This window comes from Anas platyrhynchos, chromosome 1, assembly GCF_047663525.1.
Source record: "Anas platyrhynchos isolate ZD024472 breed Pekin duck chromosome 1, IASCAAS_PekinDuck_T2T, whole genome shotgun sequence".
In the NCBI taxonomy this organism is placed as follows: domain Eukaryota; kingdom Metazoa; phylum Chordata; class Aves; order Anseriformes; family Anatidae; genus Anas; species Anas platyrhynchos.
This window is the reverse complement of record NC_092587.1, coordinates 3,479,661-3,506,400: the sequence shown is the minus strand read 5'-3', so window position 1 is coordinate 3,506,400 and position 26,740 is coordinate 3,479,661. Positions and strand designations below refer to the sequence as shown.

The window sequence follows — 26,740 nt, the reverse complement described above, 5'->3', positions numbered from 1 at the left end:
GCAGCTGCATAAAATTTAACTCTTTTCTCACTGCTCTTACACAAGGTGCCAGATGCTGCTGTCGTCCCAGGGCTGCACATATATATATATATTTTTTTTTTGTGGTTTTATTGCTCCAGGATTAGTATTAGCTGTTTGCCCAGGGTCTGTGCCTCATGGCAGCATTGGTATAAAATGTATTTTATTTAGACTGAGGAAAAACAAATCACATTTTTGGTGTCTTACAGGTCCACCGCCAGCAGAAGGCATGGCTTATTCATACTGCAGGCTCTTCTTTTTCAGAAGCTTACCAAATACTTAATCCCAAAGCAGAAAGAAACACAAAACAAGCAGTGAGAGCACTGCAGGTCCAGCGGTGACTGCTTTACTACCACGTGTGCTATATCTAACTGTTGTTCTCCCCTCCCTCTTGCCCAGATGCCCTTTCCAAATCTCCTTGTTGGACCCAGGGGTAATAACTGGTAATGAGCCCCCGTTTGCCTGGGCTGGTGGCCAGTGGGGCCTGATGAGTGTCCTCCAAAGAAGAAATGAATAGGATCTGGTTGAAACAGAAGAGAGAAAACCCCTGCAAGCACGGGCTGACAACAACAAAGGACAGACAGGACAGGATTATGTTCGGTGCCCCTTTAGCATGAAGATTACTCACAAAAGATACAGTATGTCCTTCTGCGGGAAAAGAAAGGCCCTTTCATGCCGTGAGCCCCAGAGATAAAAGGATTTAATGCACGCTAAGAGAGAGAAAGAGGATGGAGAAGAAGTCCTGTAGGCTATCACGCTCCTTACCAGCATGAGGTCCTTCCCCAAAGCCTGAAAGTTCACTTGAATTTCAGCCAGGTTCCCTCACCCTTGTTTTTGAGAAGGCAGAAAAAAAACCTACCTGTCCTTGACCTTCCTGGCTGCATTTTGGCAGGGCAGGGCTGATTATTTAGTTTCACTTTTTGGACCAACGTCACTTCTTCATTTCAAGGAAAATGAGCATAGCACTGCAGCTATCGCTGTATTTTGACACCAAGGGTTACAGTGTACTCAGTGCACACTCTCCTCTTGCAGGTAGCACTGATAAAAACAACCCAAAACCTTTCATCTCTGTGCTGGGCAACAGCAATCTGCCTGATACCTCTCTGCAGGAGCAAAGCTCGAGCCTTCCCCGTATGCATCCGCGTGCACAGTGGCCAAATGGCCTGGAGGAAATGAGCACGCTGCAAAAACATGATTTCATTTCCTCGTGTGTGTATCCCACGGCTATGCTGGTGATACGGTGTCTCCGTGATGGGGACAACCCCAGAGGGATGAGAACTTTCCCTTATGGTTAGCCGTGAGGGCTTGTTTGTTCCCAAAGGAGCAAAGTTTGGGAGGCTGGGGGTGCCAAAGCCTTGGATGGAGTTGGTGTTGAAGGGCTCGGTTAGGATGTGAAAATGCATACAGGATATAAAGGGAATGACGTGGTGATTTGTGCCAATGGTTCTCATTGCACGACAAGTCGATGGGTCACCAGCAACCATGCCACGAAGAGATGCAGAGGTCCTGACCACGGTGCAGCGGATGCGTGGTGTTCTGCAAGCTGGGGAGGATGCTTGGAGGGAAGCAGCTTGCTTGGAAAGGTCACAGCTTCGAGCACAAACCAAAAAAGAATCATGGTGCAAAATGCAAAGTGAAAGGACATGTCCCGTCCATCCAACGCCACTGCCTCCCCTCGCAGCCCCTCTTGTTAAATTAATTCCCTGCCCGAGAGCTTCCCGCTTCCTATTTCAGAAATGCCTCCCCTCCACCCCCCCTTCCCCCCGCCCTGACCACCTTGTTGAAACAGCTCAGATTGGCTGAAAAATCTATTAATAGTGAGAAAAGGAAGCCCAAAAGAATAACTTAGGAAATGGTGGGCGACACACCCCAGGCCGGCGGGGCTGAGCCCAGCTCAAAGCCTCGCGCCGGCTCCTGCTCCTCCCAAGGCGGGATGAGAAAGCTACGGAGACCCAGCAACCCGGGGAAGGGGAGGGGATATGAGCCAGGCCCTAGGAAGTTCCTATTTGCCTCCCCTTTTTGCAGCTTTTCCTGATTCAACAGGGGCATTGGGTTGAGTTTGCCAAAGGGAAAGCGGGGGCTGAAGCTGCAGGGGTGGTGTTGGCCAGGGGACGGGGTGTACCAGCGCCAGTGAGGATGCTCCTGGTCAAAAGGAGGGATTTATCCCTGAAACGCAGCCCTGTCTGGGCAGGAACAGCGCACAGTTGCTGCAGAGGACAGGAAATTTGTCACCTCCTTTTAGAACCGTGAGGTCAAGCAGATTGGCAGAATATCACAGAGCGGAGTTATTTATGCTGGAATTAAGCTGGGCTACCAGAGCGAGCGGTCACCTCGCTGAGATCGAAACTGTGCTGGTGAAGGTGCTCTGTCCTTTGCTTAGGGCGAGGTGGGATCCAACAGCATCGTCCTCCCCAGCTCCCTGCTGGGATTTCAGCAAGGGCAATTCGGCCTGAGGACTCCGATAGTCTTCCCACCACCCTTCCCCTTGGCAAAGAGGTATCCTCCACTTCCCCAAATACATTTCCAAACTGGCATTTCCTGGCTGCTTTGCTGCCAGTCTCACCGCCAGCATTATGAAATGCCTTCACCCAGGCCAATTTGGCGTCCCAGGTGAGAAGGTGGGGAAAGGTCCACCAGAGCAGGCTCTAACCCATCAGCCCAATTACCCGATGCGGGGATTTCGATCCTGCCCAAAACCCTGCCAGAAGAAAAAGTGCTGCAGAACGCCCTTGACAGAATTGCACTGTGAAATATTAAAGATGAGACCTGATGGCTGGAGCTTATTCGTGCTACAGCATTGCTCAGGAAGGAAACGAGCACGGCTGGGCTTTGATTTAGAGCCACTTTAGGGCTTGCTTTCTGTGGGGAACCTCCTTGATGCTGCTGTGATGAGGCTTTATTGGTGCTGTTTGGTGCTGTTCAGCTCTTGCACATGAGTGACAGCGAAATCAAGGCAGCAAAACCAACCAGCATCCTCTCTGCTGTCAAATGTAACGAACCTACAGCCACAACCTCTACCCAATAAGCCCTTACTGGCTGCACACAGGGGGAAAACGTGGTTGTGCTTCAAGCCCTGAAGGTTTTTTTGCTCTTATCACACCCGTCCACACGGAGAAGGCCGTGCGGGGCTTCCTGCTGGTGGCTGCACCACCACCCTTCAGCTGGGATTTGGAGCAGGTCCCCACAGCACCTTAGCATCGTCCTGGGGGCTCCTATCAAGCTGCAGGGTTTTTGCAGCCACTCATGTCCCTGCGGTAGCCAAAAGCTGCTCTGCTTTAATCCAGACCAGGTGAAACTTTCAGTTGTCCCTGTTTTATCCAGTGGAAGTAACCCAGCAGCTCAGGGAGCAGGACATGAACCAAGCCTCGTGTGAGCTTTGGCTGCTCCATCCCTCCTTTTAGACCCACCTCACTGATTTTATTCAAATTATGGTCTTCAAACCTCTTTGGTTTTGACCGAGAAACCCACCCGTGTCCTGAGGCACCTTCTTTGCCAGGACTGAGACACACGTCCCTGAAACCCAGGTTCTGATGAACTGGCACTTTCTGATGAGAAACACGCTTCATTAACAAATTCCTCATCAGCTCTTTCTGCAAGTATTTCAGCCAGCTCAGCTCGTCTGCTGTTTCATTTGGAAGCATGACAAATATTAAAAATCATCATCCCAAGGCACGTCTCCCTGTTGGACACACTCCTCTTCCCTGACCTCTCTCCTCACTCCCTTGGCCCCTCCAAATGCTGCATTTGGGGAGGCAGAAATGAGTTCATTTGCTGTGCTAATTAACAAATAGCCAGTGGATTTGAGGGAGCAGAAGTATCTCAGCCCTCCTCTTCTCAAAACCACTCTCATCCAATTGTCCTTCATGCCACGCTTGGACCTCTCCTGAATTTCCTCTTCAGGACTGGTTGCTGCCAAAAAATTGCCATCTTCCACCCAAACATGGCAATCTTTCACCCAAAACATGGCATCTTTCACCCAAACGGCCCCAAAACGTCTGTCCTAGGCAGTGCCATCTGCATGGCCAGCCCTGGTCTGACTCTATTGTGAATAAACATGGGACATCCGATTTTGGAGTCTCCACTCCTCTTCCCACGGACAGTCAGTAGCTATCTAAGTGAAGGGAAAGAGGAAAAAACAATGAAAAAAGAGACAGGAAAACCAGTGTGGAAAACGAAGGCTCCAAAATCCTTCACACGAGGTTGTCAAGGAGGCAAACAGACACACAGACAGGCACATCTCTATCCACTCAGCTCAGGCATTTTTATCACCGAGCCTGGAAACATCCTCTTTCCACTGGGGGGGGTTTGGAAGGGGCCCGGCTCCATCCCAGCACCTTCCCAGGCTGTGGAACGGAGCGGGGGCTCTGCAACCCGGGCAGAAACGCCCCACATCGCTCAGGAAACGGTAGCGGAGCTGCTGGAGCGGAAACGCTGGGAGCAGCAGCCAAAAAATCTGCGTGTCCCAGCCTGACCAGAGCCTCCCAGCTCAAGCAGAGCCGCGTTCCTGACCTTCTCCTTCGTGCCACGAGTGTGGGGTTATCCCACGATGTCCTTGTTTCTTTGAGGCAAGATTTGTGGTGGCACGATGTCCTGCTGGATCAGGCGAGCATCAATCTCCCTCGTGCAACCGAGAGCTCTCCTCCTGCAACCTGCCGCCGAAGGACACAACGCCGGGTACATTTTGCCCTCTGTCGCTGCAGAAGTCACCCAGGGACTTTGGAAGAAACTCAAGGTTTGCATTGAGTAATGGGCAGCAGCAGCTGCTCTGTAAAGCCCAGCTACCTCCGGCCCTAAGCAGCGGCCATGAATCAAAATGACACTGAAAATCACGAGAATGCCCTAAAACTGCATGACTTTATTGTACAGAGACCATTTGCGGGTCCTTCTTGTGTAATTTTTGGGTTGCCAGTCTTCAAGATGCCCTTGCAGCCTATTGTCTGTGCTAAAAAGCCTGTCTTTTAAAAAAGTAAATAGATAAAAAGCCTAGATTTGTCTCAATTTGGAGAGGAATCTCAGGAAGGTCTGAGAGCCTGGGTAAGGCTCCTAGGTTGGCCATGCCAACTTGACTCCCCCAGGAGAATGCCCAGCATCACCACCAGGGCTGAAGGCTGGCCCACGTGGACTTCAAAAGGAAGGATCTTGGATCTCTTGAGGGCTGAGCTGCCACATCAAAGCCTCCCCTCTCAGAGACCTGACCTTTCTCTGCTGCAGAACTGATGCTCACTGCCTGAGGATGGCCGAAGGGGGGGATTTTATTCGCTGGGATGGAGCAGAAGTCCCTCCCTGCGCTTTTTGCCCTAAAAAGATGAATCATCCCTGCCTGGTTTGTCCTGAAGGGCTACTACAGACAGCTGGAGAAGGAGAGAGGACAGGAGCCAGTGAGAAGGAAACTGATTTTCATTCATCCCGATGGCTTGTCTGCACAGGAGTGAGTACTCAGGAAAATTAATCTAAAATTAAAAGGAGGTATGATTTCAGAGTGGATTAGTCGAAGTGCACACAACCCACCAGGTGGCCACTCTTGCTCAGCTTTAAGTCAGCTCTCATTCAATTTAGCCAAAATGAAGTGGGTTAAATCAAATTAAAGTCTCCTTAGCTCCGAAAGCCAATGTGAGGTGGGGCGAGGGGGGAGAACATGCAGTTTAAGGGTGCTAATTCGGGAGAAATCTGGTGATGCTCCCCACACAAACAAGCCCCCAAATATTATATTTTGCACTGATGCCAACCAAAAATCAGTGATGGGGCACATCTGCCTCCCCAGATGATGCTGGCCTTTCCTGATCCCTGCAGGTGGGAAGCTCTGTATTTGGTGTCCCATCAGCAGCTCTTGCTGCTCGCTCAGTTTTTATCCTGGAGAAAGGCAGGGCGATGAGACGGCAGTGGATGGGACCCTCTGCTAGCTGTGCCACGCACCAATTCCCAGTCCCGTGTCGGCAGAGGTGGGTTTGTAGGTCCACAGCATCCTTTTTGGGTGGCACAGGGAGACTGAACTCATTGTCTCACCTTCCTCTCCAGCTGGCTGGGCTTGGATTTGGGTTAATACCGAGCAAAACGAGGAAGGACACAACCCTGGTACCCTGGTGGCCGAACCTCCTCCAGCTGCCCCACCTGATGCCACTCAAGCTGGGTGCCGTGCATCGGCTGTGTGTCTAGAGCTGCTCCAGGAGAGATGAAGGCCACAAGGGTTTTGCAAATAAACGCCACCAAAAGCAAAGTCACCAGCCTCTGCTGGAGGCTGGAACTAGCTGGAGGCCCTATGAGTGGGAAAACAAGAGGGGAAACACCTAATCTAGAGGAATACGGAGGGAAAACACCGAACCTAGAGGAACAAGATCTCAGATTCATCACAGACAGCTCCAGGGCAAAGGAAAAAAAAATGTGGCCGGGCATCTGTAAGGTCACTTTGTGCTGGCACCGCCGTGGCACTGCGCAGTGCTGTCCCCCCCTTCGGTGCACCTCCCTTTCCTCCCCTCCTCCCCGAAGATTTACAGCAGGAATCGCCCTCCCGTGACAGCCTCTGCTCGCTCCCACCACCGAGGCTTTTGGCTCCTGGAGCCTTGCTCGGGGGCAGGCCTTGGAGGATGCTCGCCCATTTTGAGGGCAAAAAGGGCCAGCGGAAAAGCGATGGCGAGGCAGTGATAAGACCCGCGGCCTCGCCCTCCTTTGTGCGCCCAGCGCCTTCGGTGAGTCACGCTGCCAGCCCAAATTTACGCCCTCGGCTCTGCCCTGCTCCAGCCAGCCAGCTTTAATTTTTAACCTTTTCGGGGTCGTGAATCCCATCGCCTTCCCCAGCCCCATCACACGATGCCCAGCATGGAGGTGGTCACAGAGATGATGAACTGGACTCATCTTTGTCCCTCTGAGGTTCAAAGGTGGTGGAGGGTGTTGTGATAAGTATCCAAAGAGAAAAGGAGACACCTCCAACAAGCACTGGTGACCTCCTCAAACATCCCAGCCTCCCTCAGTAAAATTTGGGGCAATTCCTAGTTAAATACAAACTGCATCACCTTCTGCTTTTGCTGCTTGTTTGGGCTGTGCCTGGGGACATGTTGCTCTGCAGATACTTCAAGGGGCATCTGCAAACCTTCACTGACGTAAAGCTGCCACCAGACGTGTCTCCAAGACAACTTTTTGGATTACTTTTAAGACAGCTGGATGTAGCCCTCTGCCGTGACCAGTCCCCTCCACGACCTTGGCTAGCCAGGGTTATGGAGCCAGCAGCCCGGAGATTTCCTGTTAGCACCGCGAGGAGGGCTCCACATTTCCTTGAGATCCTTTGTGTCTTGCTGCTATTTTGGGTCCCACCTTTTTTCTTCGGCTCCCCACCCACACCTCCCTCAGGGTGGGGTCTTCCCGGATAATTCGGCGCTCTATATATACACACACACACGCATATATGCATGCATGGACATATATTTATATAGCTGTGCATGCGAGCTGAGCCTTCGGGTGCTGGCTGGACACGGCGCTCTTGGCAGGAGGCTCAGGGCTATTCTTTAGGTGGGGAGAGCCTAGGAAGGGAAGGACACAGCTCACCCTCCCTCCTATTCAAAACTATTTAAAGACTGTCTGGCACGGAGCTGCTTTCCCACCAAATGGCTCCAGTGACGATCTGGCTTTAAAGCCGTGTAATCAGATCAACATCTATTGTTGGCAAATTCGTAATTGCCTCATTATTTAACTATCCAGCAGCAGTTAGTTTAACAGGGAAAAAAAATAATATACGTTTTAGCTTTTTTTTATATTAAGAGCATCGGGGCTCAGTTTCCATCTGAAGAAGTTTTGTTCTTCAAACTCAACAGCTCCTGCTCTGTCCATCCTTAAAATAATACACACAATCACAGGGATCACGGATGAAATGTGTAGACAATGAGAGATGATCTTTTTCAGTGCTGTCCTAATGCGGGCCAGCATATTTTTTACCCAGTGGTGCCTTACATAGAGCCTCGAGCAGCACAAGAAGAGGAGTCCTGACCATTTCCCTCTAAGAGGAAGGATGCTCTTCTAAGAATGATGCCCTGGATCACATCCATGCTCTGCCACAGCCCTCCAAAACAACCCTGGTGACATTTCTTAACCTCCTTCCTCAGTTCTCCCCATCCCTACATGCAGAAGGGGATAGATTTGGGATGGAGGAGCTGTCTTCATTTAGGGGCTGGCCCAGCACCTTGCTACCCGGGGCCCCAATCTTGGTTAGGTGCCACAGCAATACAAATAATTACTAATACTAGTCCCCATGAGAGTCTATTACATTATAGTTCAACTTCCTCCCAAACAATTGCTCCTCTTCCTTGCTTTGTATGTTCTTCAAAAGAAGCGGCTGCTGTGCTTTAGGGCTGGGACACCAGCGGAGGTAAACATACACCCAACGTTCCTGCTCAGCTGGGCCTGGGCAGCGAAAAAAAAAGATAAATCTGATTTAAGACAATCGCATTGTGGGCAGGAAAAAAAAAAATAAATTGGGGGGTTCAATGGAAAGAGCAACCTGGCAGCACTAAACAGAGTTTATCCTGAGAAGTCCCTTAGGGCATATTTATTCACTATTTACAGGATGATCGTGTTCAGAATGGCAATGAGAGCAAGAAACATCAAGAGAACAAGTGCCCACTGGTCTCAGGACCCAAAATATCTTCATCCGTGGAGCAGTGAAGGCTGCAGTCCTGGTTCCCACACCAGAGTGAAGGGAAGTAGAGCTTTATGGTGGACGTACAGCTTGCTGGCAGAGTGCTTGGGCATTTCTCTCCTTATGTGCCTGTACCACCCAAAAGGTGCATAAAGGGAAAGATAACCCATAAAAAATGGGCAGAAAAATTCCCCTTGTCCACAGCCAATCCTGGGCTGAAGTTGGTCCATCCACTAGGTATGAGGGCCAGGAAAATTGTCCCATGTAGAGCATACAGGGCATGGAAAAACCCCAATGCTGTAGGTTTAGGTGCAATACAACACTGGGAAGCTGGGACACCAAAATATTGAGTGTCCAACAAAAGCAGGGCTGGCAATGCAGACTGGCCATCCCAAAATGGTTTGAGCTGGTGCATGTTAGAGCAGAATGGGTTCTGGGTGGAACGTCTTGAGGGCCTTGGGTCCTCCTCCAAGCAGCTAGCTTGCTCTGAAAAGCATGTTGGCACATCTCCGGGGAGGTTTTCCCATTGCCAGGAGCTTACACAGCAAGCAGAGAAGGTGGAAAAGGAAGAAGGCTCTTGCTAATAAGTTGGCCAAGTGTCCTGACTTAATGTTGATGAAGAACAATGCACGTTTTGGTCACCCCTTCCAAGAACCTGCAACAGCTTTAATGAGTCAAATCAGATGTGGCTTTGTCATAGGAGATGAGACACAACCAGGACCAGCCAGCTGGGTTCTTGGCTGCTGAATGACATTGTCTTTCCAGCCCAGTGACCTCATTGTTATGACTCAATAGGGGAACAATGTTGTCCTCCCAGCAAGGAGTGGGATTCCTGCGTGGTTAGAGCTGAGCAGAAGAGCTCAGCAAGTTGTAGGATGTCACTAGGTCAGGGACCCAGCATTTTGCAAGCAGTGCAAGCAGGCTGTGGTGGTTTTAATGGCATTGTTGTGTGCTGAGAAACATAAGGTATAACATGAGTATAGCATGCAACAGTGGCCATATTCAGCTCCCCCAAATCCCTGAACAGGTAGGTCTAGGTAGTGGGTTTGAGCATGCAGAGACTCACCGGTCAGGGAGAAAAAACACTAAATGATATCTAATAGAAAGGAGAGCTTGCAGTACCCTGACTCCTGGGGCTCTGGATGGAAAGGACCTGCACCCATGTTGGATTTGGAGCTCAGGGCTTTGCTGACATGGCCCTGCCACCAAAACCCTTCTCCCTCCTGGCTGCAAAGTGGCACAAGTCTGGAGGTCACACGTCAGGGCAGGCCATGGCAGGGCAAGGGAAGGGAGCAAAGGAAGCAGGAAGGAAGAAGGAGCTGCATCCCCTCCCTGCTGTTAATCATCCTCCTCTTTCGCCTTAGCAAGGCTGGCAGGTCTGCGAGCACCACACTGAGCTCCTACCTTGGAAGGGGATCAGGGATGGGACCCACAGCTCTGGGCACAGAAGGGGGACGTGGTGCTGGGCTTGATAATAATATCCAAATTACTCCGCTGCTGCTACGTGAACAACCCCATCGTGCTTGCAAGAGACAGCAGAAACTATTCTACCCTATGAGATACAAGAAAAACAGTATCTCTGGTTACAGAAAGACAGAAAAGACAATTTAAAATTCCCACCCAGACTCTAAATCCACCTTCAGAGAAGCACCACCAGCTCCTCCAGGTGTATCTGGTTATTATTATCAGGGCAAAATATCCTTTGACTCCAGCTGGGGCAGCTCAGAGATAAGGCCTCTGACCACAGAGGCAAGATAGAGTTAAGGCATCAATCAAAAGCAAACAGTGACTTTTAGCAATGCTTGGGAATTGTTGTTATTAAATAATTAACAACTAGCAAGACAGTGTACTCCAGACACCGCTCCCTGGGCCAAGTGTGCTTCTGGCCTCTGTTAGCTGTGGCCACTCAGCACATGGGCACCCCTGCTTGTTCCCTCCATCACCCAGACCTTTCTACGTGGGCTACAGCATCATGGATGAGAGGCTGAAGTGCTTGAAAGGTGAGAAATAAAAGCACCAGGTCTTTCACCCTGCAAGCTGCTGCACAGCACAGCAACAGAATAAATGAGACGTGCCCTGGAAGCCAGGCATTGCCTTTGGAGATGTTGGACACAGCAGGTCACAAAATCACAGAATGGCTGAGGTGGGAAAGGACCTCTGGAAACCATCTGGTCCAACCCCTTATCAAGCAGTGCCACCCAGCACAGGCTGCCCAGGACCACATCCAGCTGGTTTTTGAAGATCTCTAAGGAGGGAGACTCTAAAACCTCCCTGGATAACCTGTGCCAGTGTGTTCCAATTTGTATCCATTGCCTCCTGTGAGTGGCCAAGTCTGCTGCCGTGGGATTTGGACCAGCTCTCCCAAACAGGAGAAGAATCACACAGGAGAGAAACAAGAAGGGGAAACGAGAGGGATGAATGCACCTGTGATGGAGATGAGCTTGGCACCAGGATGCCAAGCACCTCACTGCTACATGCACACACAGACTCTTGCTTCAAGGGAGCTGGTTTACATCCAGACCAGCTCCAGCTGGACCAAAAGCTGATATTTATTGCTACAAAACCAATGTATCAGTCCTAATTTATGCTATCAAGGAGAGGGAACCTCCTTTCCCCAGCCTTGGTAGCTTCATGGTAGTGGCTATGGGTTGAACGTGGCCAGGACAATTTGCAGCCTTTGGGCTTTGGGAAGTGCAGTGAGGCCCAGGTGGCAAGCTGCTATAGCAAGCCATTCCTTATCATTTCGGGTGAGAAATATGGAAAATCAGCCCACGGGCACCTCTCAGACAACTGCCTTTTGCAGCAAAGGGCAGTCTTGTTGCTTAAAACAAGAGCTGAGATACCTGAAGTTGCTATCTGCTGCAGTTGTTCCTGTGAAAATATTAAATGAATTTCATATTGTCCCTGTCCCCTACGAAATAAATTCCTGCAGCAGGAATACCTTTACCTACTTCAGAGGCAGGCTGTGAGCATCTGCTCCTGCCAGACTGGGGCAAAGGCAAAATCTTATTACCCCTTGCTCTCTCCTCAGTTCAGACTGAGCTGAAGTCCCTATAAAAACAGCTCACAGGCTGAACTTTCCTCACCCTCCCCTTCCCCAGCTGAGACGGAGATAAAGCTCTGCCCCTAAAACTGCTTCTGAGCTGGATTAATGGGAAACCCCTCCCCAAAAAGCCAGCTGGGCTGGGGGCAGCCCTCGGCACTGCTCGTGGGGAAAGCAGCTTATGTCCCCGCAGATTGGAGCAGCCCTGCCAGCCCCGCAAAACGCTCTCCTGGAAGACAAAGCAGAGAGTTGTCACCCAATTCCTCCAGCTCAAACACACACACAGCCCCAAAATTGCTGGGATTTCTTTGGCATGGCTGGACAGTGAGTATTTCTCATCAAATTCACAAGCTACATGTGAATTTGGTGAGCTACAAAATCTGTATTTTTCCAGGGGCTTTTTGCAGTTTTTATTGTGACTGTCTGTGATTCTGTGTTTTTTTTTTTTTTTTTTTTTTTTAATTCTGCCTAAAAGTATTGCTGAGATACTTAGAGCCACAGCAGCCCTCCTCCTGGGGCAGTACACTGCAGGTGTTTGCAGGTTAGGGCTGGAAGCATCTCCATGGTCACAATGCCAAAAAAAATAATCCTAAAGGCAATTAGAAAGGGAAGCTGGCAAAGCAGAGTGCAATCACCCAGCATCAAAATTTTCCTTCCTTTTCTCATCCAAAATGCAGCAGGACCTCAACAATCACCACCTCAGAGCTTAGCATCTTTGGGTTTTGTCCAAAAAACATCTCTCCCTGTTCCTCCCTGCTTTGTCCCCCTAAAAGCACTGTGCCGTGGCTCTCCCCCCAGTGATGTGGACGAGACACCGTAATCTCCGTTTCTAATGGGATCAGGGGAAAGAGAGCCCTTCTCCCCCAGGGGCTGCTATGCCACCAAAAACCCTTTAACCAACCCCAAAACTTTACCCTACGCAGTTGTCAGTTACCCGTGGCCAGGCTTCATAGTAATACAAAAGAGCTGGATTTTCATTGTAGTTAACAGAAAAAACAGCTCTTCCCTTTATCATATTTCTGCATTTCTCTCCCCAGCTCTTTATAATGAACATTACTGGACCCTACAAACCACATACCGCCTGTAAGGCAGCACATCTTGCTACAAACCCAACCTCAGGTGCCCATTTTTCACTGACCCTTTCCCACCTGGCCACCCTTCCTCTCGTTGTGCTACTTACTTGGCCAAAAGAATAGTTTTTTCCCCCAATTTGGCTGTCCTAAATTACCCTTGCCAGTTGAAGCCATGGTTTGGGGGAACCCTGACATAAGGAACATAGATCCTGATGGGTGATAGGCTTTGTCCTTGGTCACAAAGCCCCCAGAGGTAGAAATATTGGCCCTCAGGAGTTATTAACACCACCCTAGCTGCTGTCAGCTTTCTCCTTGTTGGAAAACCTCACAGAAAAAGGGTTTTAGGGTGAGATGGTGAATTATAAGCCAGCCTATGGGCCTGAGGAAACACAAAGCGAGGCCTGCAGGATCTGGGGCAGGGCCTGAATGGTGTTAGTGTATCCTCCACCTTGAGTTGGGCCCATCAGACAACTTCAGCAGCATTAACTTGGGCTCTTAGCAGAGGCAGATGCCTCCATACCATGGAGGAGCTACCCCAAAGCTGCCACACGTACATGTGGAGCAGTGAGGGCAGGAGGAGCAACCAAAGCCATCTTGGCAGCAATGGCCATGCTCAGCATCTGCAGGCCTAATGAAAACATCCTTTGAGAGAGGCCTCCTATGGTGAGGGGTTGAGGATGCTGCAACAAGGATGTGTTGCTCGTCAAGTTGTTCTTTTTGTGTGATTGTTGCCTCAAACAGTAATGTTTTAGTTGTTAGGCCTGCTGGAAAAAGCGCTCTCTAACAGAGGATCATCAGGGATATGTACCTAAATGGGCTGGCTGAGGGCATCCAGGCTCCAGCAGGTTTTGCAGAATTGTCTATTACCAGTGTTTTACTTTAGCAAGAAGAAGGGCAATTGAGTTTGCTGCTCCCCAGATTCCCAAGATGGGCATGCAGCATGAAAGGATGGAGGTCCACTAGGATCTGCCAGGCTACATAGCTCTCCTGGGCACAAGGAAGGTTGCTCCAAGCTGGCGTTGTCCCATGGGGAAGGAGAATCTGCACTGCCATGGGCCACAGTCTTGCAAAGTCAGGTCTCTTCTTAATTTCTGAAAGGCCAAACTTGTCTTCTAGCAGCTAAGAGGAGATTAAATATATTGTACTAGGTCTAAACCCAAATGAGATATCCATGGCACTTGAGAAATTTGGATTTTCGGCACTAAATGGGATGGGATTTGGATCTGGGTCAACAATTAAAGAAAGACTCCTAAAATCTTGATTTTCTTTCCTTTAATTGCTTTTTGCCCTCACCATAGGCAGATATCCAGGGTATCCAGACACCAAGCGTGGGGTTCTTCTGCCTTCAGTTAGGTGGTCAAATGTTAAATATATATGTTACATATAAACCTCATTGCATATAAACCTTGGCTAGCCATTAAAAATCCCTCTGCATATCCTGGAAATACATATTCAGCCACGCCATCAATGGTTAATTCTAAGCTGTGAAAGCAATTGGGAACTGGCAGCTGAAAAATAAAATTGCTTCCTCTCCCATTTTAAACAGTAAAAGTGAGATTTAAGAGAATGACTCCTGTTTATTCAAAACCCTCCAGGGACACGAAACAATTCATTTCAGTCACTAACTCCATCTAAGATTGACGCTTGAGATTTGCTGAATAAACTGCTTGGTTTTAACCTCAAAAGCACGTTGAAAAGTTTATGTGCTAGGTATTCAGGACCTTGGATGCTTGATGTATTTAAAGGAATTTAAATGCTGCTTTGCATCTGTCAGTTTAACAGAAATTTCATCCCCGAGTAAAGAGTGATTGCCTGCAACAAGCCCAAAATTAGTGTTATTCATCATTACCTAGGAAGACTTCAAAGATGAATACATTAGAAATCAAAATAGAGCTGTGGCAGGCTATATAGCTGCTTAAATAAATATGTTAATAGTGTGTCCACCTGGATGGAAAATACAGCTGAAAGGTAAGAGTGGGCCGTAAATCTCCATGTTTTACAGTGAGCAACCAAGGGGAATCAACCTTGCTTAAGGGATATAGCTATGAATTGGAAATGAAAAGCATGGTTAAAATCAAATCATTCAAATTAAGACTTTATGCTTCCCTATTTTAAATCATGATTAAAATTCATAATTTAAGCCACATCGATTTAAATCAAAGCACCCTGCCATAAAATGAGGTTTTGAACCCTGTGTGAGGCTTTAATGAGAAAAGGGACGTTCTCCTGTTGCATGCCGTTAATAAGGATTCATTGCTACCTGGAGGAACTATCTTAGAAGCCTACAAAATTGCAGAGATTGTGGAGAGGTTTTTCTAATCTGTCCCGGAAAATCTTAAGGAAAAAAAGTAATTTTCTATACTAGGGTGTTGTAAGAAGCTCAAAACTTATTTTTCCAAAATATTCTACATGACTGTTAGAGACAGGAAAATTTATCACCTAAACCAGAGATCAGCATCTCTCACTGAGTTTTTGGCATGTGAATTATCCCAAGGCTCGGGTGAGAGTGGCAGCAATGATCTTGAGAACCACCAAGGTGTGCTGAGATTAAATCCTGCATGCCTGAAAAATGGGGCAAGAGTGTGATTTTTGCTTGCTGTACCCACAGCCATGTCCTGTTTTACTCATGTTTTGCCCTGGTTGTCTTTTGGCCAAGTCAGGCTTTATCGGGAGCCCCATGGCTGGTGTGGGCACATCGTATTTGCAGCACATTGTGTTGCTGCAATCCAGCTTTTGATTGCCACTGGTGATTTTGGTGTGCTTATGGCATTGCTTTAATTTGGCATCAATCCATGTTCCCTTTGATGGAGGAATTTGCCCCTGTGAGAGCACTAACGCTTTGCAGCAGTGTGTCAAGCCAGATCAGGGAATTGATCCATCTGAAAACAAACCCGATATTATTTAAAAAAAAAAAAAAAGAGTGATTATTTCCTGCATTTACTGAGAGCTATTATTTTCTTCACCTTGCCAAGAGAAACCTGTGGGGGAAAAAAAAAAAAACAAACCAAAAAAAAAAAACAGAAGCAGGCTCTGAAACCAAATCAGGTCACCAGCAGCTAGAGAGTGAGAAGATGGCTAAAAAAATGCGTGAAAGAAAAGGCCGGGTTTGAAATCACGCGATTGCCATCTCATTGGAAGAAGCTCGATATTAGCTTATCTAGTACTTGCTAGAAACTTGCTTCCCTTAACCATGTTTTAAGTAACTCTTGTATTGCTTAATAAATTATAAATGTCCAACATGGGCAATTTTAATTGCTTATTTAGAATATATATATTTAATAACACTCTTCAGAAGCTCTAAGTATACTTGCATACCATCAGCGATAATGCTAAACCTCAGATGCAATGAAATTAGCAGAAAAATAATGTATGTTTTATACTGATCACAGACCTTTAACCTCATGTGAACCCTCCATTACAAAATGAAGAGCTTTCTGCAGTTCAGCTGGGAGGGTGACTTCTTTTAACAGAACCCATTCAAATATTTTTTTTTCTTAAATTCTAAAACAATCGATTGAACATTTTTAATCACACCCTTCAAATGTATACGGTTCCTCAATAAGAAAGCTACAGAACAGCAGAGGACCACAGCAGACGTGCTGACATCCTCCTGCGGAGCATTGCACAGCTCTAGGAGGCACATCGTGGCAGAGCCACTCATGGATCCATTTCAGCTGCTGGTACCGCCGCAACTATTTGCAATTATCCAGGGAAAAGTTACACCAATATAGCCACTTCTAATTGCATCTCTGCTGGAGAACACAGTGCATCGCTTTAACTACTCTGCTTTTTCTCACGGTCGAGGAATACAGTGCCTTGATAAGCAACGTGTAATAGCCACCCTGAAAGCTATCCATTTTCTGCAGGCTGCCGCAGTATCACTGAAACTTTTACTTTTTTTTTTTTCCTCATTTGTGTACGTGGTGGAATGTCTTATCTCACCCTCCCGCCTTTAGAGTCTGGGGGGAAAAATAAAAACAACATTTTTGCTATTATGCTTCAAAGAAGGGCTTTCTCAAACAGTTTCTCTAAACCCTTCTGCAAACCCTTTCAAATCCCCTTTGTCGAAGTCAGGAATCTGGCATTTTCTCTTTGCCTGTGTCGAGCAGAAGCCACTTAGAATAAATGCCTGACAAGCGTGTCTCCTCCTTTCTTACAATAGCCAGCATGGAGATTTAATGTATCTTTAAGTACTGCAGCTTAAGAACTCTAAGCCAATTTCTACCTTCTCCTCTAGTTAAATTTACTAAAATCAATTAAGGCTGAGAGAGAAAAATTCAGCCTTTATTTTTTAATAACTATGGCTTTATTCTAACACTGCAGAATGACCTTCCTCCTCTCTTTCACCAGTCTCATGAGCCATGTGCTATAAGACCGAAGACTCCTGCACATAGACTTTGCAATACAGAGAAAAATCTGCTGGATTAATCCAGCTTTTATTGAGGATGCTAATATGTCTGCAATCTCTAAAATGGGAACAACTCAGAAATAAAACTTTACCTTTTCAATTTTGGAGATTTTAACTGTTTCTGAGGCATCTGTCCTTCACCCGGCCGCAAACACAGACTTGTTTTAAACCCAAAGACTGCTCTTCCTATCTCCCCTTCCATGTTGCAACCTTTATGTTGTACACCTAAAACACCACCAAGAAGTTCTTTCAAATCCCCAAACCTATTTTTTTGGCCATTTTAAAGCAGATACTGTTATGCAATGTAAGGGTTTCCAGGGACGGATCCTGGACACTTTTGGTGTAACATCAGACCCTGAAGAGGACCGTGCATGGACACAAGCATCTCTAGTGTCCAAACCATCCCAAGACACACCTGAATTGCCTTCAGAAGATGCCTCTGCTCTTTCCATTAACAGAAGCTGGATTCAAGGACAACTCAGCTCCAACCCTAAAGACCTTGGTTATGTATCTGAGCCTACTTGGAACTCATCTGGGTCCTTCAGGTGGAGAAAAAGAGCAACTTGGGCCCATTCCCTCCCCACTGCCCCGTGCACTTGAGCAGTGCCTCTGGGGATGGTGGTGGCCCCAGTGCTTCATCAGGCTGCCTTGCACACGAACGATGCAAATCACAACCCGGGGAGTGCTGCGTGTTTAGAGGCTGCCTTCCTGCAGCTTCTTTATTGCATATGCACATCTAAAATCAGGTGCTTCGGCAGAGCTGGGGGCTCTTTCCCATTCATTAGCCCTTCTGCTCTACGCTGGGCGTCGAGGCATTGCACGGAGTTAATTTCAATAAGTCGTTTGCATTCTCCCTGCCTCCTTGCGATGCTTTGTCACCGAGCTGTCACCAGCAGCACACACAACACTGAGCAGCCCTGGCTTGTGGCCAGGAAAGCCGTGACACGTACGTTATTTACGGGACGGGAAAGGTGCCTGCAGCACGTGGAGCAGCACATGCTGCAAAGGCACAAAGATTTGCAAAAAAAGCAGACAGATGCAGCGATCAGAAAACTTCAGTGACAAGACTCAATAAGTGAGCGGTCAATGGAGGATTTTGGTGCCTTCAGGGTCTGGAGCAACTTAGTTTTCTCTCTTGAAAGCCAGAGGAAATTGTCTTGGTCAGGTTGATGAGGCGTCCTGGCGTTTGCTGGTTCCCAATGGCTCTCAGCAATATTCAGGAGCTAAGGCTGACTCTGAGGCATGCAACGACTTAATTCAAGAGAACCTGTGCATGCAGCCACCTATGTAGGTCATCCCAAACATCCCACCCCAGAGCTCTGCACTCCCAGCAGGCAGTAATGTTACTATTGGTATTTCCCAGGACTACCCAAAGCACTCACTGGTCCCAGCACTATTTGCAATTCAAAGCAGGAAGCTAAATTGAAGTGGTCTAAGTCACCTTTGAAGGAGCCCATCCCTTCACCTTGTCTCTGGAAGGAGGTGAGGCCACCAATCCTACCCACCAGGAAGTTCAGAGAGAAGAAAAATATTAGCACATCAGCACGGTCACAATGTAAAGGAGTGTTGACAGAGCAAAGTCAACAGCTCCTCTTCATCATTGGGCTGAACTCCAGATTTACCAGATGCCACGATAAAATCCCTTGAAATATGCCGTGAGACTTCTCCACCTTCCCCTTATGCTGCCAGGGGATAGCTTGTGGCCATGGAAAGCTGCTGTTACATTTCAGCCAAGACTTTGTTGGTGCTGTTTGTACTGCAGTGGCCCTGGAGACCCCAGGGAGGGCATCTCCCTGTCCCTGAACACTCACCATGGGGTTTCTCCAAAAAATAAGAAAAAACAGAAAGAAAAGGCAGCACGGCCAGTCCTTACACTGCATATTAGGAGATCACATATGATTTTTGTACAATGATGGGGAAATTTATGTTTTTCTTCTTAGCTTTTTCCACCTTCTCACAAAGGGCTGTTTGACTCTAAAGTAACATGGGACATCAAAAGTGGAGCTGTGATATGGGGAGAGCACTTCCCTTCTGCCTCCTCCCAGCTCTACCTGGGGCTACATCTTCCTCAGGGACCTCCAGAAAACCACCACGAGGCGTTAGCCCAGTGCTAGAACAGGAAAATAAACAATTGGAGCCATTAACACCTGATGAAGCTAAGATGAGCTGCCTCCCTCCTCCCAAATAATGAAGGAAGCAGCACAAGAAAGACCCTTGGGATGTGGGACACCATCACACCAGTCAGTTTGGGGAAAAGACAGTGATTTTTTGGTCGAGCACCAACAGTGCATGGAAGGGCTTCTGCGTGAGACTGGAGGTACATCCCCAAACCCCACCATGCAGTGCGACCCCCAAAAAGAACCAGGCTCAGCTAACCACATCCCAAACGCCCCGTGGTTTTAACCCCAACATCTCCATTTTATGGATACTTATGTTTTATTGAGCATGAGCCATCTAGACACATTGGGCAGGATGGTGCACCTTGCCCCTTCTTACACCCCTGCTTACAACCAACCTACCACAGGGGCAAAGACTCGGTGGCTTTCCTTGGCAATCCCAAACCCAGAGGCGATGCTCTTTGTAGTTTGGGGATTATAGGGTGAAGCCCTCGGGGGTGTGGAAAGCTGAGCACAGATTGCTGGAGAACAACTGCTTGGACCTTGAGCAACCTGGTCCAGGGGGCTGGACCTGGATGGGCTTTAGGGTCCTTTCCAACTCAAACCATTCTGTGGTTCTGTGACTAACAAATGCCAAGTGACTGTGTGTGTCCTCTAGAATAAATAAAAAAAAAAAGGCAAACTTTGCTCAGGAGCTCTCTGAAGGGAAGGGCAGGCATTGCAAGAATTCAGGAACAACATCCTTACGTGGAGCTTGGCTGCTTACATGAGAAACTGTGCAGCCAGCAGCACATGTAAACAGGCTTTCGAGGAGGAAGTTGGTAGAAACATGTGAAAACGCTTCAGAGAGCTTGTGAGATTTCACATGCCTGCACACGGGGAATGGACCAAACTGGGCCACCTGGATTCCTGCAGAGTTCAAGCCCTCCTGCGACGTTCAGGACCGAAGGCGCAGGGGATGCTTGGCTGGGAATTTCTGGGCAGCCGTGGGTGGGTTGTTTGTACCGTGCTTGGTCCTGCTGCTTGGACCATCTGGAGGTGGAGATGCTGAAGGCAGATGGGCTTTTGAGTGCCATGGTGGGTCCTCAGGGATAGGGCAGAGGGGCAACGTAGTGATTCAGCATTGTGGGGAAGGGGCAAAATTCAAGGTGCAAACAAATGGGATGGATGTGGCCCTGCACCTAACCCCTGAGAGCAAATCTCTGCTGTTGCATAGCGATATAACACCCAAAATAACACGGGACTGCTGCACAGCCTGGGAAATCCTCGCTGACTAGGGTTTAGTCCCAAAAACCTGCACCCCGAAACACCCCACAGCTCGCTTGGACCATACCAGCAGGCTTATGTCTTCTGGAGAGTGCAGATGGGGAGAGAAGACACAGAATTTATAGGGCAAATAATAACCAAAGCACAGCTCAATCCTCCCCACAAATGCTGAGAGCGGATATTTGCGGCCGGTCTCCCGTCACCGCCGACATGAGTGATCACCAGCCTCCTCCTCCTAAGCCTTTCGAGCAACTCTCCGGAATTAAATCAGTGCATTGCATGGTTCCAGCCCCTTTCATCCAGGGATCTTCAAGTGCTTTACAAACAAGCCTTTAATTAAGCTGCCTAAACAGACCCACGGGGTATCATTACTGTATCTGCTTCGCCACTGGGGAATCAAAGGCATGGCACTGCCTTTGCGAGGAGAGGTTTGGAAACGGGATGCAAAAACCTGGTCAAAATTCCTCCAGCAGCAGCACATGAAGATGTGCTCTGCTTCAACACCGATTTTGTAACACTTGGGCTAACAACTTACCGATTTTGTAACACTTGGGCTAACAACTTTTTTTTTCCTCGCGTTGGCGTGGCCCCAATTTCCTCCTCCTGCCCATGGCTGGATTAGTATTCGATGGATTAGATAGATTTAAAAAATGCACGTCTTTGACAGCCTGTCTTGGACAAACATGAACCCCGAGTACCGGGGAGCCAAGGCAGCTTTTGGGAATGAAAAGGGCTGTTTTGGCAACAAGATCTTAAAATCCAGAGGTGTGTGGTATGTTTTGAGCTGGACAAAGGGCAGGACCTGCTCCTGCCTTTTGCCCCCAGGACAGGTTTTTGCTGTGGCTCTTTTTAATCCTCTCTCTGAGAATGAAGCGTATCGGTTTTCTCTTCCTGATGCAATTCTGTTATCATGCCCCCAAGTGGGATAGAAGATCTAATAAATAAGGAATAAACAAAATCAAATGGCCTGGGAGCATGCCAGAATGGGTAATTCTGAGCCCCTCGCAAACTGGCTGAATTTAAAGACATTATTTACCTGATGCTGTATTCGCTGCATCTCTTGGATGGATTGGCCATGCCTTGTCTGAGGCTGATTTTATTCTGATGTACAGCGGGAGAAACGGGGGGGAATCTCTCCAGAATCAGATACAAACCTGGACATGAGTATTTGTAGGGAAGCAGTTGTACCCCAAGTAGCTGCTTTCAGAAACTCCATCACGATTCTCCTCTACCCCTAGCACGATGTTGTCACCTTCTTCTTCAGGACACCCCAAACTGTCCTCCCAAATCCCAGCTCCCTGCTCACCCACCCATTTCACATCCCACTTAAACATCAAACGCACGCAGGCGGGAGGCAAGCAATGAGCCCCGTCCAAGTTACTGTTGTAAGAAAACCAAAAAACTGGTAGTTTCATTTACAAACCCAACTTCTTCCTATTTTCAGGGGTGGAAACGATGCACTTTGCGGGTTGAGCAATTCAGGTGATCCCAGCAGATACCAGATAAGCACTGCTGTGACCAGCAGCATAATCCTGGCCAAGCCACAGTGCCCAAGCCAAAACACCCAGCAGCTAAGGGTGACTATTTTGACCCCTGAGGAAGAAATTCCTGGTGCCAACACCCAGGGAGCAACACGAAACCACCTCTAAGTAGCTTATTTCAAAACTTCGGAGCAGCAGCTATGGCAGGAAATGCTGTTTGGGAGGATTTAATCAAATAATTTCCGAGAAATATGTAATAGGATCACTCGAGAGCGCTACAGAAACAGGTCCCTCCACCTTCCTTCCCAGGGTACCGTCCTGGAGCCGAAAGCCTTTTTTTGTGCCAGTCTGAGCATATTTAGCCCTCGGGTCTGAAAAACAACACAAAACTGTCTGAGAAGCCAAATTCAGCTAAACTCAGCTCCGTTCTGGCCGGTGCAAGGAAAACTGCATTAACAGCTCCTGCTTCGTGCCAATATTAATGAGACTGAGGCTTTTTAATGGCAAGAGAAATCTCCTGCAGCTCCCGCGGCGGCGCCAGGAGGAGATGAGAACTTCCCACCTGCTCTCCCACCGAGCCCCAGCACACATTTTCCCCTCTGCCATCACTGCCGCCAGCACACGCCAGTCCTGAGAGCAGCAGGACAATAAAAAAAGGGCAGGCGGAGATTCCAGCCTGACCTCAGCCAATTCCCCCCCGAGTTCAAACCCCAGAGCCCTGCCCCTGCCCTGCTTTTACCCCTGGAGAGTTCCTGAGCTTTTGTTACCTTAAATCAAAGCACGTTCAGCTCCGCAGAGGCTCGGCTGTGTGACATGACCCAGAGCAAGATTTCACCTTCTCCTTTAATATTTTCCCCCCCTTCTCCCTGAATGCAGCAAAGAAATCCCCCAACTCCTCCCTTCCCTTATTCACTTTGAAAGCAATCAGTGCAGTTCCCTTCCCCGCTACTTTTCGGAGCAGTTTACGGCCATCTCTCCCCAAATTATGACTTCTGCAGCCTCTGCAGTACCCGCAGCCGGTCTTGCAGTGCCCATGCCCCCCGTGCTGTTGCACGACCCAAGGCAGCATCACCACCTCCTCTCCCAAAATGCCCCAAACCCACCTCACCGCGAAGGGTCTCCAGATGCCGATCCTTTATATGGCTCTATCATTGACTTTGCCATCTTCCATCACCTTTCACCCCCCATCTCCCCATGCCACCTCCTCAAATGGACAGTGAGGGCTCCATACCTATGGCACCTTGCGTGCTGGACCATCACCACGCCAACCCAAAGTTCTCCCTCGCTCGGTGGGACCCCAAAAAAGCTGCGTGTCTCAGCGCTCTGCACTCCCTTCCACAAACCCATGAGATTTGGGCACGAGCCCAGCCGGGGGGGGCTTTGTGAAGCCACACGAGGGAGCGAAGAAGCAGCGCGGGCAGCTGCATAAAGGAACGAGCACTGCGGCTCGCCGTCCTACGGATCCGTGCCACGAGTTTTGCTGCCGGTTGGCTCCCGACTCTTCTTTGCTGAACGAGAGGGTTAACAGAGCCAGATTCAGCATCCCCCTCGTTGTTTTTTTTTTTTTTTTTTTTTTTTTTTTTTCTGGTTTCAACTCGCCAAGAGCTTCCCGAGTAGAGGGGATGAGAGAGAGAGGGAGGGGGGGGGGATGCTGGATGCGCGCAGCCCCGAAACGCTTGGGGGAAAAAAAAAAAAAGAGTAAAAAAAAAATACAGAAAAAAATAAATAGAAAGAAGAGAGATATAGGAAAAATATATAGAAAAAGAAAAATATAGAAAAGGAAAAATATAGAAAAAGAAGAATGTAGAAAAAGAAGAATGTAGAAAAAGAAGAATATAGAAAAAGAATATAGAAAAAGAAGAATATAGAAAAAGAAAAATATAGAAAAAGAAAAAATATAGAAAAAGAAAAAATATAGAAAATAGAAATATAGAACAATAGAAATATATAAAAAAATAGGAATATAGACAAATAAAGTAGCAAAACGAAGGCAGCGCCGGGGGGGAGCGGCGGTGCCACTCACCGTGCAGCAGCAGCAGCAGCAGGAGCAGCAGCAGCGGTGCCCGCATCGTGCCTTGGTGCGGCCGGCCCCGACCCCGCAGCGGCTCCGGGCGCTGTCCCCGTTTGGGGCGGGCGGGCGCTGCCCTCCCCCGGCCCCGGTCCCGGAGCCGGCCCCGGTTCCCCCCCGCCCCACAACCGGGGGAGGCGCCCGGCGGCCCCGACCCGCCCCCGCCTCCGCCCCGCGAGGCTGGGGATGGAGGGGAATGGCACGGGGGGGGGTTGGTGGGGATGGGGGCTTTTAGGGGATTTGGGGGTTGCTTTGGGGTGGGAGGTTTGGGGGGGGATTGCTGGATTGAAAGGGGGGTCGGGGATTCGCGGAGTTTGGGGATGGAGGTTGGGTTTTTGTCGGGATGGGGGTGTGCGATTCAAGTGGAGGAATTTAGGTTTTTGGGGGGTGGGAGGTGGTGTTTTCTTTTCTTTCTTTTTTTTTTTTATTTATTTTTGTTTTGTTTGTTTTTGTTGGGATGAGGGTCTACAGGGGGATTTGGGGTTCCCTCCTGCTACTGGGTCTGTTTTGGGGGGTTCATGAAGTTTGGGGATGGAGGTTGGATTTTCCTCGGGATGGGGGTATGAGAGGGGTGGGATTCAAGTGGAGGGATTTGAGGTGTTTTGTTGGGGTGGGAGGTTGGGAGGTCGTGGTGCCTATTTGTTTGTTTTGTTTGGTTTTGTTGGGATGAGGGTCTACAGGGGGATTCGGGGTTCCCTCCTGCTATTGGGTCTGATCTGGGGGGTTAATTAAGTTTGGGGATGGAGGTTGTTTTTTCATTGGGATGGGAGTTTAAGGGGAGTGAGATTCAAGTGGAGGGATTTGGGGTTTTGTTGGGGTGGGAGATTGGGGGGTAGTGTTTCTTTGTGTGTTTTTGTTGGGATGAGGGTCTTCAGGGGGATTTGGGGTTCCCGCCTGCTACTGGGTGAGATTTGGGGGGTTCCTGGAGTCTGGGGGTGGAGGTTGAGTTTTCCTCAGGATGTGGGTGTGAGGGGGGTGGGACTCAAGTGGAAGGATTTGGAGTTTTTGTTGGGGTGGGAGATTGGAACTCGTGTTTTATTTTGAAGTTGTTTTTATTGGGATTAGGGTCTACAGGGAGATTTGGGGTTCCCAACTGCTATTGGGTGCTATCTGGGGAGTTCATGGAGTTTGGGGAAGGAGGTTGGATTTTACTCAGGAAGGGGGCTTGCAGGGGAGTTGGGATTCCCATTTGCATTTGTGGGGATTTGGGGTATTCATTGAGATGGGGGCTGAGGTGGTTTTGTTTCTTTTGTCGGGATTGAGGTGGAGGGGTGGGGGATTCCCACCTGCTATAAGGAGCATTTGGGGGGTTTCCTTGGGATACAATTTGGAGGAGTTCAGGCTTTGCATCTTCATGTGCAAATGGGGGTTTTGTTGAGCGTTTTGTTGGGGTAGATGTTTGGGGAGGATCTGGCGTTCCCACATGCATGGGGGCAGCTTCCAGATTTAATTGGGGTTGGGGTTTAGACCTTGCTGGGGGTTCCCAGCCACATGGCAGGGAACATGCATTTGGCCACATGCATTTGGGGGTTTCATCTTGATGGGGGCTTGTGTGGAGATTTGTTTTTTTTTATCTGTATGGAAGGAAATTGGGGTTTCCTTATAGATGGGGATTTACATGCAGGGATGTGGGATTCCTACTAGCGTGGAAGGATTTGGCATTTTTGTCAGGATGGGTTTGGATCTGGGAGTTTTACCTGTAAGAAGTTTCAGTGTTGATTTGAGATTCTTACCTGGATAAAGATTTTGGAGAGAGATCTGGGATTCCCATCTGCATAAGGGAGATTTGGGGATTTCAATAGGATGAGGGCTTGGGGTGTGTTTGGGGTTTTCTTATGGATGGGGATTGATTTGGGATTTTCATAGGGATGAGAGTTTGGGAAGGGGATTTGGGATTTGCATCTGGAGGAGGGAGTTGGTGTGGATTTGGGGTTTTCATCTGGTTGGGCATTTGTGGGTGGATTTGGGATTTCCATCTGAATGGGAGTTTGGGGATTGATTCTGGATTCCCATCTGGGTGGAAGTTATCATCTAAATAAGCTTTGATTTAGGATTCTTACCTGGAGGGGGCTGAATTTGAGATTTTCTCTGTTTGGGTATACTACCTCTGCCATCCATGCCCCCATAGTGCAAAATTTCCCTGTCTCCTCTTCTCAGGTCACCTCCCACCTGGAGTGGGTGATGGGGAATCCCAAGGGATGCGCAGCGCAGGGGCTGGCTCTGGGGGGCATTGCCCTGCTGGGGGTCAGCACCCCACCACCACAGTGTAACACAGACTGAATTCTTATCAAATCTTTGCACTTTTTGTGGCAAGGGGGAAAGGTGCTGAAAGTTTTTTTATCTGGTGTTCAGGCAAGGAGTGCTCACTGCAGCTAGGAGGAGACTAAAAATAAGCTCGGAGCTTTGCACCGAATCCTCCCCCTTGCACTGGCAGATCCTGCTAAACCATGAGCCTTCCCAGCCTGGACCCAAAAGTGGTAAAAATAGCCCTTGCACCCAAATGGACTCTCCAAATTTGGTTTTCTTGATGGCTTTGGTTAAAAATTAACTTTCTTTTTGTTGCAAAGTCACCTTGAGAAGGCTTCTGGCGAGGCTTGGGCGAGCTTGTTCAGCCCTCCCTACCTGCTCTGCACCCAGCAGAGG

General features: G+C 48.6%; 1 protein-coding gene across 6 annotated transcripts in view; it reads right to left on the bottom strand.

Moving 5' to 3' along the window:
- PODXL (podocalyxin like) overlaps positions 1-24,212 on the bottom strand; it is a 40,008-nt gene extending 15,796 nt beyond the window's left edge. For all 6 annotated transcript variants that reach the window (XM_038173416.2, XM_038173418.2, XM_038173417.2 and 3 more), the window contains exon 1: positions 24,053-24,212. In XM_038173416.2, coding sequence (XP_038029344.2) covers positions 24,053-24,098 — 46 coding nt within the window. In that variant the 5' untranslated portion in view covers positions 24,099-24,212. The remainder of the gene's footprint in view (positions 1-24,052) is intronic.
- Between the last annotated feature and the right edge of the window lie 2,528 nt (positions 24,213-26,740).